At 37.5% G+C, this 19,435-nt stretch overlaps 1 protein-coding gene across 1 annotated transcript in view; it reads left to right on the top strand.

Moving 5' to 3' along the window:
• Positions 1-19,435, top strand: part of TEX11 (testis expressed 11) — a 295,156-nt gene that overhangs the window by 103,599 nt on the left and 172,122 nt on the right. The window contains exons 9-10 of the mRNA XM_017349668.4: positions 10,276-10,330; positions 13,513-13,608. Coding sequence (XP_017205157.3) covers positions 10,276-10,330; positions 13,513-13,608 — 151 coding nt within the window. The remainder of the gene's footprint in view (positions 1-10,275; positions 10,331-13,512; positions 13,609-19,435) is intronic.

Genomic DNA, 19,435 nt, shown 5'->3' with positions numbered 1-19,435 from the left:
GAAGTCCCCTCTTCCATCCTGTTTTAATAATTTAAGTGTTCTCTCTTCTTGGTAAGTGTAGCTAATGGTTTGTCAGGTTTTTTTATTTTTTATTTTTTGAAAGCACTAACTTTTGGGTTTGTTGATTTTTTTTTCTGTTATTCTTCAGTGGTCTATGTCATTTACATTCTTTCTGACCTTTAGGATTTCTTCTCTTTTGTGCTTGCAAGCCTAAAGGTTTAGTTTGCTTTTCCTTTAACATCTTCCTGAGGTGAAAGGTCAGAATATTAATTTGAGATCTTAATCCTTTATAACATTGCTGTTTATAGCTATAAATTTTCCTCTAAGCATTACTTTAGCTGCATCCTGTAAATTGTGGCATTTTGTATTTTCCTTTTCACTCACCTCAAGAAATTTTCTAATTCCTTTAGTAACTTATTATCTGACTCATTGATTGTCTAAATTGTGTTAATTTCCACATTTGCTAATTTCTCAAATCTCTTGTTATTATTGATTTCTAATTTAATTACTTGTGGATAGAGACCATAGTTTATCTGATTTCAATCCTGTTGAATCTACTGTGGCTTTTTGAAGTCCAGCATACGTTCTATTCTGAATAATGTTCCATGTGCACTTGAGAAGAATCCAATATTGAGTGGAATGTGCTATAGATGTGTGTTAGAGTCTAGTAGGTTTATATTGTTCTTCAACTCTTCTACTTACTTTTTAATATTCTGACTAGTTGTCTGATACATTATTGAAAGAGAGTTGTTGGGCTGGCGCTGCAATGGCTCACTTGGCTAATCCTCCGCCTGCGGCGCCAGCACAGTGGGTTCTAGTCCCTGTTGGGGCGCTAGGTACTAGTCCCGGTGGCTCCTCTTCCAGTCCAGCTCTCTGCTGTAGCCCGGGAGGGCAGTGAGGGCAGTGGGGGATGGCTCAAGTGCTTGGGCCCTACACCTGCATGGGAGACCTGGAGGAAGTACCCAGCTCCTGGCTCAGTGCTGGCTGGGGTGGCCATTTGGGGAGTGAACCAATGGAAGGAAGACCTTTTTCTGTCTCTCTCTCTCTCACTGTCTATAACTCTCTCTCTCTCTCTCTCTCTCTCTCTCTCTCTCACTGTCTAACTCTGCAAGGCAAAAAGTTAAAAAAAAAAGAATTGTTGGAGTTTCTGGCTCTTATTGTAAAATTATGTGTCTTTCCCTTCCATTTTGTAACTTTTTTTTTTAGATTTATTTATTTATTTGAAAGAGTTACACAGAGAGAGGAGAGGCAGAGAGAGAAAGAGAGGTCTTCCATCTGATGGTTCACTCCCCAATTGGCCACAACGACTGGAGCTGCACTGATCCGAAGCCAGGAACCAGGAGTCTCCTCTGGGTCTCCCATGTGGGTGCAGGGGCCCAAGGACTTGGGCCATCTTCCACTGCTTTCCCGGGCCACAGCAGAGAGCTGGATAGGAAGTGAAGCAGCCGGGACTTGAACCGGCGCCCATATGGGATGCCAGCACTGCAAGCCAGGATGTTAACCTGCTGCGCCACAGCGCCGGCCCCCATTTTGTAACTTTTTGCTTCATGTATTTGGGGCATTTATTTTTATAACTGGTATATGTTCCTGATGGATTGGTCCTTTTATCATTATAAAATATTGTTCTTTATCTTTTATAATATTTTTGTCTTGAAGTCTAAGTTATGTGATATTAGTATAGCCATTCTAGCTCTCTTATGCTTGTTACTTACATGGTATACTTTTTCCATTCTTTTACTTTAAATTTCTTTTAGATTCAATCTTTGAATCTAAAGTGTGTCTTTTATAGACAACATAAAGTAGGATCTTGTTTGTAGATCCAGTCTGAAAATTTCTACCATTTGATTGTATTCTTTAATCCATTCATGCTTAATGTTAATATTAATATTGTTAGATTATACATGATATGTTGCTTTGGGTACATGCATAAGAGAGATATTCAAAAATCATGGAAAATGCATCTTATGCAAAACTATGCATATAATGCTACACAGTAGTAAAGAAATTAAATCCTGTCATTTGCAACAAAATGGATGCAACAGGAAAACATTATGCTTAGTGAAATAAGCCAGTCCCAAAAGGACAAATAACATATGTTCTCCCTAATCTGTGGTAACTAATAAAGTACCTAAAATTAATCTATAGAAATGTAATTGACACTTTGAGATGTGGTGACCTTGAACAGCCCTTGTCTTGACTGTTGAGGAACAGGTTTTTTTTTTCATACTATTTGTTGAACTCTTTACTTAGTGTAGGATTAATCTTATGTGCATAAAGTTAATTTAAAATAGATCTTAGTAAAAAATAAGCATGGGAATAGGAGAGGGAAGAGGAAGAAGATTGGGAGTGCAAATGAGAGTGAGAGTAGGGCGGGAAGGATCACTATGTTCCTAAATTTGTATTTATGAAATGCATGAAGCTTGTATACCTTAAATATAAAAGTTTTCTGGGTTAAAAAAGAAAAACTATGCATAGATTTTAAAAATTTTTGTTTCAAAATGAACCTATCTTTTGATTCCATTTTCCTATGATGTTTTTGAAATCTCCTTGAATGTTGACCAAAAGTGGTGAGAATAAGCATCCCTGATTTGTTTTGAATCTTAGAGGAAAAGCTTTCAAAATTTTGTTTTTCATGTTCTGTGTGATATTAGCTACGGGTTGGTCACAGATGGCCTTTAGTGTGTTGAAGTACCCTCTTTCTATATTTAATTGGTTGAGAGTTTTTTATTATGGGGTGTTGTATCTTATTAAATGCTTTTTCTGCATCTATTGATCATATGATTTTTGTGCTTGATTCTGTTAATATGGTGTATCACATTTATTGATTTGCATGTAATGAACCATCCTTGGCATCCCAGGGATCCATAGTGAATGCTCATTTTTTTTTTTAATTTGGAGAGAGAGAGAAAGAGAGAGAGAGACAGAGAGAGTGCTCCCATCTGCTGGTTCCTTCTCCAGGTGCCCACAATGGCTGGGGTGGGCCAGGCTGAAACCAGGAGCCAGAAACTCAATCCAGGTCTCTCACATGGGTGTTAGAGACTTACCCACTTGAGCCATTACCTGCTGAATTCTAGGCTACCTATTAGCAGAAACCTGGAATTGACAGTGGAGCTGAGACTTGAACCCAGGTACTCTAATAGGGTACAAGGGTGCCTTAACTGCTACGCCAAATGTCCACACTCAATGATTTTTCAAAATGTGATTTTGAATTTGGTTTGCTAATATTTTATTGAGGAGTTTTGTATCTATGTTCATCAGGGATATTGACCTATAGTTTTTGGTTGTTGTGTCCTTATTTGGTTTTGGTTTCAGGTTATTGCTGGCCTGGTAGAATGAGTTTGGAAAAATTATTTTCTTCAGCTTTTTTGAATAGTTTGAGACAAATTGGTATTAGTTCTTTAAATGTTTGGTAGAATTCAGCAGTGAAACCATCAGGTCCTGGGTTGTTCTTTGGTATTAAACTTTTAATTTATTGATTAAATCTCATGATTGATCTGTTTAGTTTCTTTTTCTCCATGTTTCAGTTTTGGTAGTTTGTATGTGCCCAGGAATTTATCCATTTTTTCTAGATTTTACAATTTGTTGACATTCATAATAGTCTTTTAAAAAAAGATTTGTTTATTTATTTATTTATTTGAAAGGCAGAGAGAGGTAGAGAGATCTTCCATCTGCTGGTTCACTCCCCCAAATGGCTGCAACAGTCAGGGCTGGGCTAGGCTGAATTCAGGAGCTAGGAACTCCATGCTGGTCTGCCACATTGGTAGCTGGGGCCTAATTACTTAGGTCATCATCCAGTGCCTTCTCAGGCATGTTAACAGGAAGCTGGATCAGAAGCAGAGCAGCCAACTTGAACTGGTCCTCTGATATGGGATGGAAGCATCTCAAGCAGTGGCTTAATTTGCTTTGCCCCAATGCTGACACCATAATAGTCTTTTATCCTTTTTATTTCTGTGAAATCAGTTGTAATGTCTTCATTTTTATCTTTGATATTATTTGAGTCTTCTGTCCCTTTTACTTAGTCTACCTAAAGTTTTGTTATTTCTAAAAATCAACTGTTTTAGTGATCTTTTGTATTGCTTTTTAAACCTTTCTTTTTTTTCTGCTGTAATTGTTATTATTTCTTTCCTTCTACTGATTGGCATTTAGTTTCTTATTTTTCTGTGTCCTTGAGATGATGCATTGTTAGGTTAGGTTTTTCATTTGAGCTCTTTCTATTTTTCTGATGTAGGCATTGATTCCTATGAACTTCTCTCTTAGAATTGTTTTTGCTGTGTCCCATAAGCTTCAGTATGTTATGTTTCCATATTGGGACTACTTTATAGGTGATGCATTTCTTATCTCCTGATGCTTTTAAAAGCTTTATTTTTGATAGTTGGATTATTATGTGTTGTGGTAAACTCTTGTTTATGTTGTATTTGATTAGAGATCTCTGCTACCTGGGTTTTGGCTTCTTTTTTCAGACTGGGTAAGGTTTCGTCCAATATTTCTTTAAATATGATTTCTGGCCCTATTTCTCTTTCTTCACTTTCTTTCATTCCTATTATGCCTAGGTTAGGTTTCTTGATGGTATTTTATAATTCCCATGGATCTCCTTCATTCTTTTTTTTCTCCTCTGAATGGGTAATTTCAAATGTTCCATCTTCAAGTTCATTGCTTCTTTCATTAGCTTATTTGAGCCTACTATTTAAATTTTCTGCTGATTGTTAACTTTTGGCCATTGTTTTCTTCATCTCTGGAATTTCTGTTTGTTTCCTTTTAATTAATTTTTATTTGAGAGGTACACACACACACACACAGAGGGGCGGGGGAGAGGGAGAATCTTCTATCTGCTGTTCATTTTCTAAATGCCCACGATGGCCAGGATTGGCTCAGGCTGAAGCCAGGACCTCAGAAGTCCACTCAAGTATTTTACATAGGTGACAGGACCCCAATAACTTGAGCCGTATGTTTTGCTTTCCAGTCTGCTTTATCAGGAAACTGGAGTAAGAAGCTGGAAACAGACATTAAACTCAGGGACTCTGCAAAGCGATATGAGCATCTTAACTACTCAGCTAAATTTCCATCCCTATTTTGGCTATTGAAATTGTTTCTATTTCTTAGTCATGGTTCTCATTTCCTTCATGTATTGTTTTCCAATTTTCACTGAAATTTTTTCCTGTTGATTCTTGGAGTTTACTGAGCTTTAAGAGGATTATTCTGACTTATATTTCTGACATTTCATAGACCTCCCTTTCTTTAGGATTGTTGGAGCTTTGTTTAGAGAATTTTTTTGGAAGTGTCATGCTTTTCTGAGTCTTTATAATACTTGTGTCCTTAAGATGTTAGTGTTCTCACATTTGTGGAGGCAACTACCTTTTCTGCCTTCTACAGGCATTCTTTGGAAGTGATAGACTTTCACTATTTATGATAGCCTATGATTCTACTGGGCCAGCTTGTAATGTCCCTGGTCCTGTAGAGCTTTCTTTCAGGTTTTCCAGGTGGCTGTCGTGTCTCCTTTGCTTTGAATTTAGATGTAGCAGCTGATTTTGTTCTATCAGACAAGAACACTGATTGTGGTCTGCAATTAGGCAGACCACTACAGGGTGGGTCATTGCAGTTGTCACTGATGTAGTTGAGTCACAGGTTGTATTTCTTGACTCTGTGCTGGCCTTGTTCCTTCCTTGGTGGGGTCTGGAGATGGTGTTTGAGGCCTTGAGGAGCAAAGGACACTGTTTAAATTCCCCGGTGTGACAAAACTAGTGCCTACTTTTCTTTGTAGTTCAAAACTTTGGTCTTATCACATCCTGGACAGAGTCTGGGAGTGGTCTTTGTGACCACTGGGGGAGCTTTTTAAACTCTCAGGTGTGGCCTGGTAGTTTTTGGAATATGCTGTGGGGGAGGGGGTCTTCTCTCTCTCAGGGAGGCCTTGGATTATAAATTCATGTTAAACCCAGAGCCTGGTTATCTAAGGATTCAAGCCCAGTAGCACCTTCTACCTTTTCTGGAAGTGACCAGATTGGTTTTACTGCTGGACTGTGTTAGCTAATTGAGGCTTATGGGCTATGATGTTAGCTAGTGGACTGCTACTGATGGCAGGTATGTGGTGGTTTCACTAAAAATTGTATGCTGCTGTCTGTGGCCTCCATCTCCTTGCTTTGTTTCTATCTGGCCTTGGGTGGTCTAGCCTATTCAGTTTTCCCCTAGGTTCCCTATGAGGTAAGATCATAGTGGTTTTCCAAGAAAGTATTTCAGAACACTACAGAAGATAGGTGTCTGTTTTTTCTGTTTTCTTTTCTCTCTGAGAAATCTATAGGGCCTTGGGGTTTCTCTGTATGTGGAGGTGAGTCTCCTGTTAAGAGGGGGAGGGGAAACAGTTCACGTAAGAACCATGTCTCTTATCCTATAAATGTGATTTTTATTCAGTTTTATGAATATGGGGACAATTCGATCTTATTTTCATGTTTTAGGTCTTTCATCAGGGTGTTATTTTCTATGGATAGTTGCTAGCTGATCTATTTGGGTGTGTGGAGGGAGAAAAGAAGGATGGGATTTCCTACTCAGCCATTTTGGTAATTTCATTCTCTGACCATTATTTCTTTAAATATTTTCTGTCCCTTTTCTCTCTTCTTTCTAAGACTTTCATTATCTATCTATCTATCTATCTATCATCTATATCTTTATCTTAATGTGCTTAGTCCCATTCCACTTTTCTCTGAGCCTCTGTTCATTTTTTTCATTCTTTTTTTGTTTCTTCAAATTTGTATAATCTCTATTGCTATGTCTTCTAGTATTTGTTCTTTTGCGTGTTTAGATCTTCTGTTTAGCCCTTCTAGTGAGTTTTTCATTTTAATTATTGTACTTTTCAACTCCAGAATTTCCATTTATTTCTTTTTATAATTTTTATCTCTCATTTGTTGTACTCTTATTTTCTACATTGTGAGTCATTATCATGTCTTTATTTCCTTAAACATGATTTTCCTCTAGTTTTAAAAAATATATTTGCAATAACTTTGAAGTCCTTTTCTACTAAGTGTAATATTTGGGTCTTCTCACAGGAAGTTTCTATTATGGATCACATTTTCTTGTTCTATTGCATGTCTTGTAATATATTGTTGCAAAATAGATATTTGGACAACATATTGTAGCGAATCTAGATATTATTTCACTTCTTTCCAGGGCTCAATGATGTTTTTGTTATTTCTTTGGTCATTTATTCATTTACTCATATAAGTGAACTCATTTGGTAAATTCTCTTAAGTGCTTCACCTCTAATGTCCCTATTCAGATTTTTTCTTCTTGTTTTTATCTTTTTATGGCTACCCTAGAGATTACTCCTGCATCCTTAATGTATTGATCAAAATTTGTACTTAAGTCCACTTAGCCAGTCAGATTTTCACCTTTCTCTGTTAAATGTTGTTTAGGGACTGTTCTCACAGTTCAGGTATTTTATGGTCTTGCCCTGCATTCTGCCAGACTAGTAGATCTCAGATTCCTTCTCTCCACTTATGACTGAGAGAACACAATCTTGGACATGTGCGCACTCTCACAGACTACTAGGTATAAGATTGATCTGATTTTAAGCTTAGCTTCCTTACAGTTATCCTTCAGTTCTGCTTAATGTTCAGCTGCTGTTTGTTCAGAGGTTCTGCTTAAGCCCACTGGACCAATCAAGCTCAAAGCTCTTTATTGATGGTTCTATGTATGCTTTGAGTAATGCTTTCTAGTTAGCCCCTAAGCTGCCTCTGATTGTGTCTGTATACAGTCTAGTACATGTGCACAGTCTTCTGGCCCCACGAGTGGTGTGACCCTAGGGATGTTCTTTGTATTGTTTCTTTACCTATTTTTCTCTGATAACTTTCTTGCTGGCCTGCTGTTTCACTTGGTGATGCTTTCATCATAGAGCTACAAGCCTCCTCTTTTTTTTTTTTTTAAAGCAGAGTTACAGAGAGAAGGAAAGAGAGAGAGAGAGATCGATCGATCAATCGATCTTTCATCTTCTGGTTCACTCCCCAAATGGATGCAATGGCCGGGACTGGACCAGGGAGAAGCCAGAAGCTAAAAGGTTCTTCCAGGTCTCCCATGTGAGTGGCAGGGGCCCAAGGACTTAGGCCACCTTCTGCTGCCTTCCCAGGTCATTAGCAAGGAGCTGGATTGGAAGTGAAGCAGCTGGGACTCGAACCAGCACCCATATGAGTTGATGGTGCTGTAGGCAGTGGCTTAACCCACTGTGCCACAGCGTGGAGCCCACAAACTTCTTTCTTAATTGCTCGTCACCACAATCACCACCATTGTTTTTGACAGTGCCCTTAGGCATGAGCTTCTCCATGCTGAGTTCCAAATAAAATCAGTTTCTCAGGAAGTGATTCAAGGTTCTTCCTCTTTACTGCCTGCTTTCCTTCCTGGGCAGAACTTTTGTGTCACATGACCGGAGCTGGGAAACAGAAGCAGGGCATGCTTTTCATGGAATGTCATCTTTGACCTATGAGTGGATGCTAGGCTCCTGTTCTTCTCAGTGTGCCCTTCTGTCATCAAACCTCTACATTATGAACCAGCTATGGTGAAGGTAATCAGAGACTTAGTATCCTTAACCTGTCACACGTGTGGTAGAGCCCTTATCCTAAAAGTGAGAGGTGAATGAGCAAAGGAAACCAAACTCTATCAGTTACACCTGCCCAAATAGCACTTCCACAGCACAGGCCTAGGAATGGTAAGAAAGGTTGGTAGCCTATCTTTCTTTCTCAAGGTGAAACTAGGGCCTAGCACTCTAGGAGCTGGAGGGAGAAGGAATTTCCATCTTCTTAGCTGCACACATGTGGTGTAGTTTCCATCACGTGGAGCTAGTATGGTTGGGAGCAGATAATAGCTTAAATGCCACAAACTCTCTCGTTTTACGCTTTTTTTTTTTTTTATTCGACAGGTAGAGTTATAGACAGTGAGAGAGACAGAGAGAAAGGTCTTCCATCTGCTGGTTTACTCCCCAAATGGCCGCTATGGCCGGCACTGCGCCGATCTGAAACCAAGAGCCAGGTGCTTCTTCCTAGTCTGCCATACAGGTGCAGGGGCCCAAGGACTTGGGCCATCCTCCACTGCCTTCCCTGGCCACAGCAGAGAGCTGGACTAGAACTAGTTGGAAGAGGAGCAACTGGGACTAGAACCCGGCACCCATATGGGATGCCGGTGCCGCAGGCGGAGGATTAACCAAGTGAGCCACGGCGCTGGCCCCCACAAACTCTCTGTTCATGCTGACATTTAGTTGATGTTCATGAACAAATGCCTTCTCATTTTCTTTATGTACTTAAGTGGTTGTTTGTTTTAATGAATTTTCCAGATGAATGGTTGTTTCACTGGAGAGAGGGTTCAAAGAACTCCTTATGCCACCATTGCAGAATTCCCACCCTCACTGGTTATTTAAAAAACTGGAAGTAGAACTTTTAATGTACCAAAAAAAAAAAAAACTTTAACAGATAGGGCTTACAGTGACTAGGCCAGCATTATATTTTTCTTAGCAAGAGAAAAACTCAGTTTACTCAGTTCAGGGATTTATAATTTTTTTAAAAGGACTATTTCAAAGTACTGTCTTCAGTTTAGTTCAATTTACCAGGATTTTATTTGTATATTTTCTTGGAAAACCATTTTATGGTAAGTGATCTTGTTTTGCTTTTCAGGTTTTAGGTTTTCAAACACTAAGACTAATATTAATATATTATTTGTACTTACAAGAATGTCCCATAGATAATATGGTTTGGTAATTAAAGCAGATAACTGAAAGTCAAATTTCTGTATTCCCCAGCCTCTCATTCTCATGCCATTACCAATCTAGGGTATATTAGAAATCACTTCACTACCACATTGGTTCATTCAGCTGCAAAAGGGAACCCATAGTGGAACAAAGGGTATTGTGAGACTTAATGAATATTGATAACAAATTTGTTTCTGTGATAACAGCTGCATTTATTTTAAAATATATTTGTATCTCTTAGACTTTAAAGTATGTCCATTAGGTAAGAACTTGAATACATATATAAACTATTTTAATGATAGTGAAAAATAAGTATTAACATAATTACAATGGTGATTTATTCAATATCTCCTGAGGAAATGTGGTTTTCCACAGTTAGAAAGTTTTTTTATACAACTGATTTTCATGTATTAATTGGCTAATAATCTATTGTCTAAAAAATAAAAGTTGGAATATAGCATGATTGTGTCTCATTTGTAATATATAATCTTGAGCAATTGTATATAACTTGAAATGACTATATATACACATATATATTTTTTCCTCTTTACTTATAGCCAAAGCTTTGATATTGGGAAGATGGATAGGAATTGTACCGAACCTGAAATGATGGTAAGGATCACCTTAAATATTGGAGAAACAGGTTGACAAAATACATTTTATGGTGTTATAAACCTAGAATAGCTTACTCCAGTTTGTGAACAGATTATCTATTGAGCACATTATTTAACATGTCAGTGCATTAGTTTCTATAAAATTTGTATAATAATATAACCTACCCTATAGGCTTTACACATGTGTTAATGTATGTAAAAATTGGGGCTGATGCTGTGGTGGGGCATGTAAAGCTGCCGCCTGCAGTGCCAGCATCCCATATGGGCACTGTAAAAGTCCTGGCTGCTCCACTTCCAATCCAGCTTTCTGCTGTGGCCTGGGAAAGCAGTAGAGGACAGCACATGTACCTAGGCCCCTGCACCTGCATGGGAGACCCGGAAGTAGCTCCTGGCTCCTGGCTTCTGGATTCGGATCAGCCCAGCTCGGGCTGGTGTGGCCATTTGGGGAGTGAACCAGTGGATGGAAGACCCATCTCTCTCTCTCTCTCTCTACCTCTGCCTCTCTGTAACTGCCTTTCAAATAAATACATAAATCTTTATATATATATATACACATATATATATGTGTGTAAAGCTCATTAAGAAGTGTTTGGCTATATATAAGTTTTAGCTTTTATTATTATATGTTTAAAAATTCCAGATTTTCCCCAACCACTCAGATAGGATTGGCCATGAAAGCTAATTCTAATACTTAATTTAAAAAAATCACAATGATGTGAATAAATCTGATGTAAAATTATTACATGTCCTAGCAAATTGGAATTTTAAAAATATCCATTTGGAGGTGTGCATTTGGCTTGGCAGATAAGACATTGTTGGGATGTGATATCCCATATGGGAGTACCTGGGTTTGAGTCCAGGCTCCACTCCTAATTCCAGCTTCCTGCTAAAGAGAACATTGGGAAGCAGAAGTGCTGGCTCAAGTAGTTGGGTCCCCGCTACCTATATTAGAGACCTGAATTGAGTTCTTGGCTCTCATCTTTAGCCTGGCCCAGCCTGGACTATTGGGGCCATTTTGGGACTGAACCAGCAGACAGGAGCTGTTTCTCTGTTTGTGTCTCAAATAAAATAAATGAATAAATAAATTAAAAATATATATGACCCAAAAAATCTTGAAAAAATACATCTTTGCATTAAATGTAACTGAATACCTATAAGGTGTCCCTAGCACTGTGATATATGGGAAATAAAAAAGAAGCATAAAATGTAGCATCTACTCTTAAACAGCTTATGTTTGAATAATAAAACTAGTACAAGTAAATGTAATGAAATGTTATTCAGGCTTTAAAAGGAAGGAAATTCTGACATGTTAAAATATGAACTGTTGAGCACATTAAACTAAGTGAAGTAAGTCATTCACTGAAAGATAAAATACTGTATGGCTCTACTTTTATGAGGTATCTAGAATAGTCAGATTCATAAGACAGAGAGTAAAATGACAATCACAAGGACTAGAGGTAAGAGGGAATGGTAGATAATTTTTAATGAGTACAGAGTTTCAGTTTTTCAAGGTGAAAGATATTCTGGAGATAGATGGTGATGATGTTTGTATAACAGTGTAAATATATTTAATACTACTGAACTGTATACTTAAAAATGGCTAAGATGATCAATTTTATGTTGTAGGTATTATAACAATTAAAAATACTAATAATATATAGTGATAGTGTCACTTAATCAAATGTTATATAACAATGAGAATCAATACACCAAATAAGTACAACAATATGGATATTCTCCTCATATATAATGTTGACTAAACAAGCCTTAGTGTTAGGGGAGATGATTCAGATTTTTTTTTGAAGATTTCTGTATTTTAAAGGTAGAGTGACAGAGAGAGAGCCTTCCAGGAGCTGGATTGGAAACGGTGTAGCCTTGAGCCAGCACTCCAAGATGGGATGTGGGCATTCCAAGCAGTAGCTTAACTTGCACACTAATATGTCCACCCCCAATTCAGACTTTTAGCACGGATTATATCTGGCTGTTCTAGAATTTTGTTCAAATGGAATGATAAAGTATGTACTATTTTATGTCTGGCTTCTTTTTCTTCCCATTGATTTTGATATTCATCCATTTTGTTATGGCTTGCTGATGTCTTGACCCCTTTATTATTATGAATTAGCTACAATATGAGGGGTCTTCAAAAAGTACATGGAAATGTATATCATGAAAAATTGCATGGATTTAAAAAATTTTACACCAAAAGTAAATTTTTCTTTTAATTCTGTTTTCCATAAAGTTGTTGAAGTAACCTTGTATTTCTCAGAAGTTTCATATTTATTCCATGAAAATGCCCCGGGGGAGCTTGTAAGTTCTTAGAGAGCTGTTCTGCAATAATAATGATATTCAGTAATTTATATGCATTTTGTTTGTTCCATCTTAGTTTTGGAATTAAAAAAGTCAGAGATATGACATCCCAAATATGTTGTTCTACTTTTACGGGGCCTTAATATACTTAGCATATTTTTGTTCTTTTAAAAATGTGATCTATTGATCATCTTTTCCTGGGCCTACCATCTTCATTATATGTAGAGGTAGACTTCATTGAATAGGGTTCATTCTTTCAAATTGTGAATCTTAGTTAAACATGCCCATACTGACTGGAATCACCCCCTGTATCACTGCAGATGTGACTAGAGAAACTGACTTGATTGAGTGATATGTTATCTATTTTAAAATGTACCTGAGTTGGGAGAAATCTTCTCTATAGGAAATTATGTATGTTCCTACTGAAATGATGTTTGGTCCAATAGGTTAATCCCAACTAGGCTGTGAAACCTTTGAGAGAGGGATTGTATCTATTTCTGTCTTTCTATGGAGGCCTAGTACAATGTCACCTATGCAGTAGGTGCTAAAGTGACTAAATTAAATATTTCTGTGCCTTATTTTTAAAAGTGGTAACTATAGAGTACTTTAATGCTAAAGCACTAAATATGGTAACACAATTAAATTATAAATAATCCAGGAATATAACCATTACCGTATGATTCTTAGACAATATTCGGTATGGATAGCATAATGATGAGACATATCCTAAGACATATGTGATTGCTTCAGGAAATACTATATGCTAAAGATAACTTAGTTTGTGAAGATGCTTGTTGTTGTATAAGTGCTATTCAGTAGTTGTACTGTAGTTTAACCTTCATTTAAGTGCTTTCTTTATATCTTTAATTATAGGCTAAAATTCTACGTTTACTAGCTACCACTTACTTGGAATGGGATTACAGAGAATATTACGATAAGGCTCTTAGTGCTATAATCCTGGCAAATAAGGTATAAAAAGTTTTCACTTTTGAATATTAATGATTTTGAAATAATTAATTTAAAATATTTTAGCAGACACATATTTATGGGGTTATCAAAACTATAAAAGAAACACATACTGCATAGACCTAAGAATATCATGTTTGGCTGTGTGTTTCTATTATGTAATGTTAAGTCAAGGTAAATATATCTATCTCCTCACACATTTAAATTTCTTTATAGTGAAAACATCCAAAATTCTACTTTCCACTTTTTAAAATAGAAAAATATACAGTACATTAACATTATCCGTAATTACTCTATGGTGCATTAGAACCCCAGAGCTTCTCCTATCTAACTATAACTTGATACCCATTAATCAACCTTTTACTCATTTCTCTTTCCCTGCTTTCCTCTCTAGCCTCTGGTAATTACCATTATACTTTTAACTTTTATGAGATCACCCTTTCTTTTAGATTCTACATATGAATGAGATCATGCAATACCTCTTTTTCTGTGCTCAGCTTCTTTCACTTAACCTAATGGCCTCCAGTTCCATCCATGTTGTTGTTGATGACAAAATCCATTATTTTTTTATGGCTGAGTAGTATCCCAGTGTGTGTATGTACTAATGTACTGCATTTTCTTCATCCATTCTTTAGTGGATAGACATATAGATTGTTTCCATTTCTTGGGTATTGTGAATAGTGCTGCAGTACATGGGCATGCAGGTGTCTCTTTGACAGTCTGATTTCATTTCCTTTGGATATATACCCAGTAGTGGGATTGCTGGATCATATGGTAGTTCCAGTTTTAATTTTTTCCACAGTGGCTGCAGTATTTTACATTCTCACCAACAGTGTGCCAGAGTTCTCCACATCCTTGTCAGCATTTTTTCTTTTTGATAATACCCAAAATAACTGGAATGAGGTGATATCTCATTGTGGTTTTGATTTGCATTTCCTTGATGATTATTAATGTTGAGCATTTTTCATCTGTTGGCCTTTCGTATGTCTTCTTTTGAGAAATGTGTCTAGATCCACTGCCCATTTTTTTTTTGTTTTTTTTTTTTTTTTAATTTATTTAATGAGCATAAATTTCCAAAGTACAGCTTATGGACCACAATAGCCTCCTCCCCCCCACCGTGTCTTCCCTCCCATCCACAATGCTCCCCTCTCCCACTCCCTCTTCCCTTCCCCTTCACATCACAATTAATTTTCAATTATCTTTATATACAGAAGATCAATTTAGCATATGTTAAGTAAAGATTACCACATTTTGCTCCCACACAGAAACATAAAGTGTAAAATACTATTTGAGTACTAGTTATAGCATTAATTAAACACCTAAGAGTAATTGTGTATTAATTACAGAGCTCAACCAATAGTTTTAAGTAGAATATAAAATGCATCTTTTGCATTGTTGTGGCTTCCCCCCGACCTCCCTCCCTCCCGTGGCCCTCCCCTCACCCACTTCCTCTCCCCTCTCCCCCCTTCATCACGTTTCATTTTCGGTTACCTTCATATACCGAAGATCAATTTAGTATATATGAAGCAGGGATTTCAACAGGTTGCACTCACACAACCGAACCAGGTATAGGGTATTGTTCGACTAGTAGTGTTGTTTTTGAGTTTCATAGATAAACATATTAAGGACAGAGATCCTGCGAGGGGAGCATGAACCCAGTGACTCCGTTGTTGATTTAACAATTGGCACTCTTATTTATGACGTGTGTGTGTGTGTGTGTGTGTGTGCTTTTTAGTTTTTGAGTTCCTCACAGACTGGATATTAACGCTTTGTTAGATGCGTGGCTTATAAATATTTGCTTCCATTCTGTAGGTTGTGTTCTCTGTCAATTGTTTCCTTTGCTGTGTAGAAGCTCTTCAGTTTGATGAAATCTCATTTCTCTATTTTTGCTTCTGTTTCCTGTGCTTTTGGGGTCTGATCCAAAAAAACCCTCTCCCATTCCAGTGTCCTACATGTTTTCCTCTAGCAACTTCAAAGTTTCGGGTCTTACATTGAGGTCCTTAATGCATTTTGTGTTAATCGTTTGTACTTGGTGAGAGACAGGCATGACTAGTGTATTGCCTCCTGATTTGTTCTTGTTACTCAAGGTTGCTTTGGTTCCAGTCCTATGCAAATTTCAGTAGTGCTTTTCTTATTTCTGTGAAAAATGTCAGTATATATATTTTAAAAGATTTAGTTTATATATTTGAAATGCAGAGTGAAGAGAACAAGAGGCAAAGAGAGAAAAAGAGATCTTATGTCTGCTGGTTCACTCTTTAAATGGCAGCAACGGCCAGGACTAGGCCAGGCTGAAGCCAAGAGGCTGGAACTCCATCTGGATCTCCTACGTTGGTGGCAAGGGCCCAAGTACTTGGAACATCATCCACTGATTTCCCAGGCATATGAGCAAGGGGCTGGATTGGAAATTAAGCAATCAGTACTCAAACAAGCACTCTGACTGAAGTGGGATGCTGAGGTTACAAGCAGCAGCTTAACCAACAGTGCCACAACACTGGCCCCTCATTGGCATTTTTGATAAGGACTATATTCAATCTAAATCACTCTGGATAATATGGACATTTTAATTATGTTGATTCTTCCAATTCATGAGCACAAAATGTCGATCCACTCCTTTGTGTACTTTTGTCTTTTCTTTTTTTAAAGATCTATTTTTATTTACTTTAAAGGTAGAATGATGGAGAGAGAGATCTTCCATCCACTGGTTCACTCCCCAAATGGCCACAAGGGATGGGATTGGGCCATGCCAAAGCCAGGAGCCCAGAACTCAACCTGGGTCTCCCACGTAGGTGACAGGGACCCAATCATGGGCCATCTCCCACTGCTTTCCAAGGTGCTGAATCAGAACTGGTGCTCCAGTATGAGATGCCAGCAGTGCAAGTAGCGGCTTAACCTGCTGTGCCACAGTGCTGACCCCTAGACTATTAAATGTGTTGCCATGTAACTTATCATAGTAATCCCTAACAATTCTTTATGTTTCTGTGATATAATCTGTTAAGTATTTGTTTGCATCTCTGATTTTGTGCATTTGAATCTTCTTCCTTTTTTCCTTAGTCTAGCAAGGAGTTCTTCAATTTTGTTTACCTTTTCAAAGAACCAGCTCTTTGTTTCATGGATTTTTTTTTTTAGTATTTTTTCTTAGCCAGTGTGTCATTTATTTATACTCTCCATTTTGCTATTTCTTTCCTTCTGCTGATTTTGGAATTGACTTGTTCTTTTTTTTCTAGTTCCTTGAGGTGCAGTAGAAATTGTTTCTTTGAACTCTTTCTGCTTTTTTTCTTGTAGGCATTGCTTGTAAACGTCCCTCTTCATATTGCTTTTGTTGTATCTAGGTTTTTGGTGTGTCACGTTTCCATTTTCATTCATTTCAAGAAAACTTAAAATTTCCTCCATAATTTCTTCCTTGATTGATTAGTTGTTCAAGGATAAATTATTTAATTTCACTATATTGATGTAGTTTTCAATGTTTTACTTGTTATTGACTTCCAGTTTCATTGCATTGTGTTCAGAAAAGACACTCAGTATGATTATATATATATTTTAATTTTTATTTAATGAATATGAATTTCCAAAGTACAGCTTATGGATTACAATGGCTTCCCCCCCAATAACTTCCCTCCCACCCGCAACCCTCCCCTTTCCCTCTCCCTCCCCCCTTCCATTCACATCAAGATTCATTTTCAATTCTCTTTCTATACAGAAGATTAGTTTAGCATATATTAAGTAAAGATCTCAACAGTTTGCACCCACATAGAAACACAAAGTGAAAAATACTGTTTGAGTACTAGTTATAGCATTAAATCACAATGTACAGCACATTAAGGACAAAGATCCTACATGAGGCGTAAGTGCTCAGTGACTCCTGTTGTTGCCTTAACAAATTGACACTCTTGTTTATGGCATCAGTAATCACCCTAGGCTCTTGTCATGAGTTGCCAAGGCTATGGAAGCCTTTTGAGTTCACCAACTCTGATCATATTTAGACAAGGTCGTAGTCAGAGTGGAAGTTCTCTTCTCCCTTCAGAGAAAGGTACCTCCTTCTTTGATGACCTGTTCTTTTCACTGGGATCTCACTCGCGGAGATCTTTCATTTAGTTTTTTTTTTTTTTTTTTTGCCAGAGTGTTTTGGCTTTCCATGCCTGTAATACTCTCATGGGCTTTTCAGCCATATCCGAATGCCTTAAGGGCTGATTCTGAGGCCAGAGTGCTGTTTAGGACATCTGCCATTCTATGGGTCTGCTGTGTATCTCACTTCCCATGTTGGATCGTTCTCTCCCTTTTTTATTCTATCAGCTAGTATTTGCAGACACTAGACTTGTTTATGTGCTCCCTTTGGCTCTTAGTCTTATCATTATGATCAATTGTGAACAGAAATTGATCACCGGGACTAGTGAGATGGCATTGGTACATGCCACCTTGATGGGATTGAGTTGGAATCCCCTGGTATGTTTCTAACTCTACCGTTTGAGGTAAGTCAGCTTGAGCATGTCCCGAATTGCACATCTTTTCCCTCTCTTATTCCCACTCTTATATTTAACAGCGATCACTTTTCAGCTAAGTTTCAACACTTGAGAATAACTGTGTATTGATTACAGTATTCAACCAACAGTATTAAGTAGAACAAACAAAAAAAATACTAAGATGGATAACGTATTAAGTTGTTCATCAACAGTCCGGGCAAGGGATGATCAAGTCACCGTTTCTCATAGTGTTCATTTCACTTTAACAGGTTTCCTTTTTGGTGCTCAGTTAGTTGTCACCGATCAGGGAGAACATATGGTATTTGTCCCTTTGGGACTGGCTTATGTTACTCAGCATGATGCTTTCCAAATTCCTAACAGGGATCACTTTTCATTTAAAATTTAAACACCTAAGAATAATTGTGTGTTAATTACAGAGTTCAACCAATAGTACTAGAACAAAAACAATACTAAAATGGATAAAGTATTACATTGTACATTAACAGTCAGGACAAGAGCTGATCAAGTCACTGTTTCTCATAGTGTCAATTTCACTTCAACAAGTTTCCCCTTTGGTACTCAGTTAGTTGTTGTTGATCAGGGAGAACATGATATTTGTCCCTTTGGGACTGGCTTAATTCACTCAGCATGATGTTTTCCAAATTCCTCCATCTTGTTGCAAATGACCGGGTTTCATTGTTTTTGACTGCTGTATAGTATTCAATAGAGTACATGTCCCATAATTTCTTTATCCAGTCTACTGTTGATGGGCATTTGAGTTGGTTCCAGGTCTTAGCTATTGTGAATTGAGCTGCAATAAACATTAAGGTGCAGACAGCTTTTTTGTTTGCCAATTTCATTTCCTTTGGGTAAATTGCAAGGAGTGGGATGGCTGGGTTAAATGGTAGGGTTATATTCAGGTTTCTGAGGAATCTCCAGACTGACTTCCACAGTGACTTAAACAGTTTGCATTCCCACCAACAGTGGGTTAGTGTCCCTTTTTCCCCACATCCTCTCCAGCATCTATTATTGGTAGATTTCTGAATGTGAGCCATTCTAACAGGGGTGAGGTGAAACCTCATTGTGGTTTTGATTTGCATTTCCCTAATTGCTAGAGATCTTGAACATTTTTTCATGTGCCTGTTAGCCATTTGGATTTCCTCTTTTGAAAAATGTCTATTGAGGTCCTTGACCCAACTCTTAAGTGGGTTGTTTGTTTTGATGTTGTGGAGTTTCTTGATTTCTTTGTAGATTCTGGTTATCAACCCTTTATCTGTTGCATAGTTTGCGAATATTTTTTCCCATTCTGTCGGTTGCCTCTTCACTTTCCTGACTGTTTCTTTTGCAGTACAGAAACTTCTCAATTTGATGCA

The sequence above is a fragment of the Oryctolagus cuniculus genome, chromosome X (genome assembly GCF_051225735.1).
Source record: "Oryctolagus cuniculus isolate XC-2025 breed Fujian yellow rabbit chromosome X, ASM5122573v1, whole genome shotgun sequence".
Classification (NCBI taxonomy): Eukaryota; Metazoa; Chordata; class Mammalia; order Lagomorpha; family Leporidae; genus Oryctolagus; species Oryctolagus cuniculus.
This window is presented reverse-complemented; position numbering and strand designations above follow the sequence as displayed.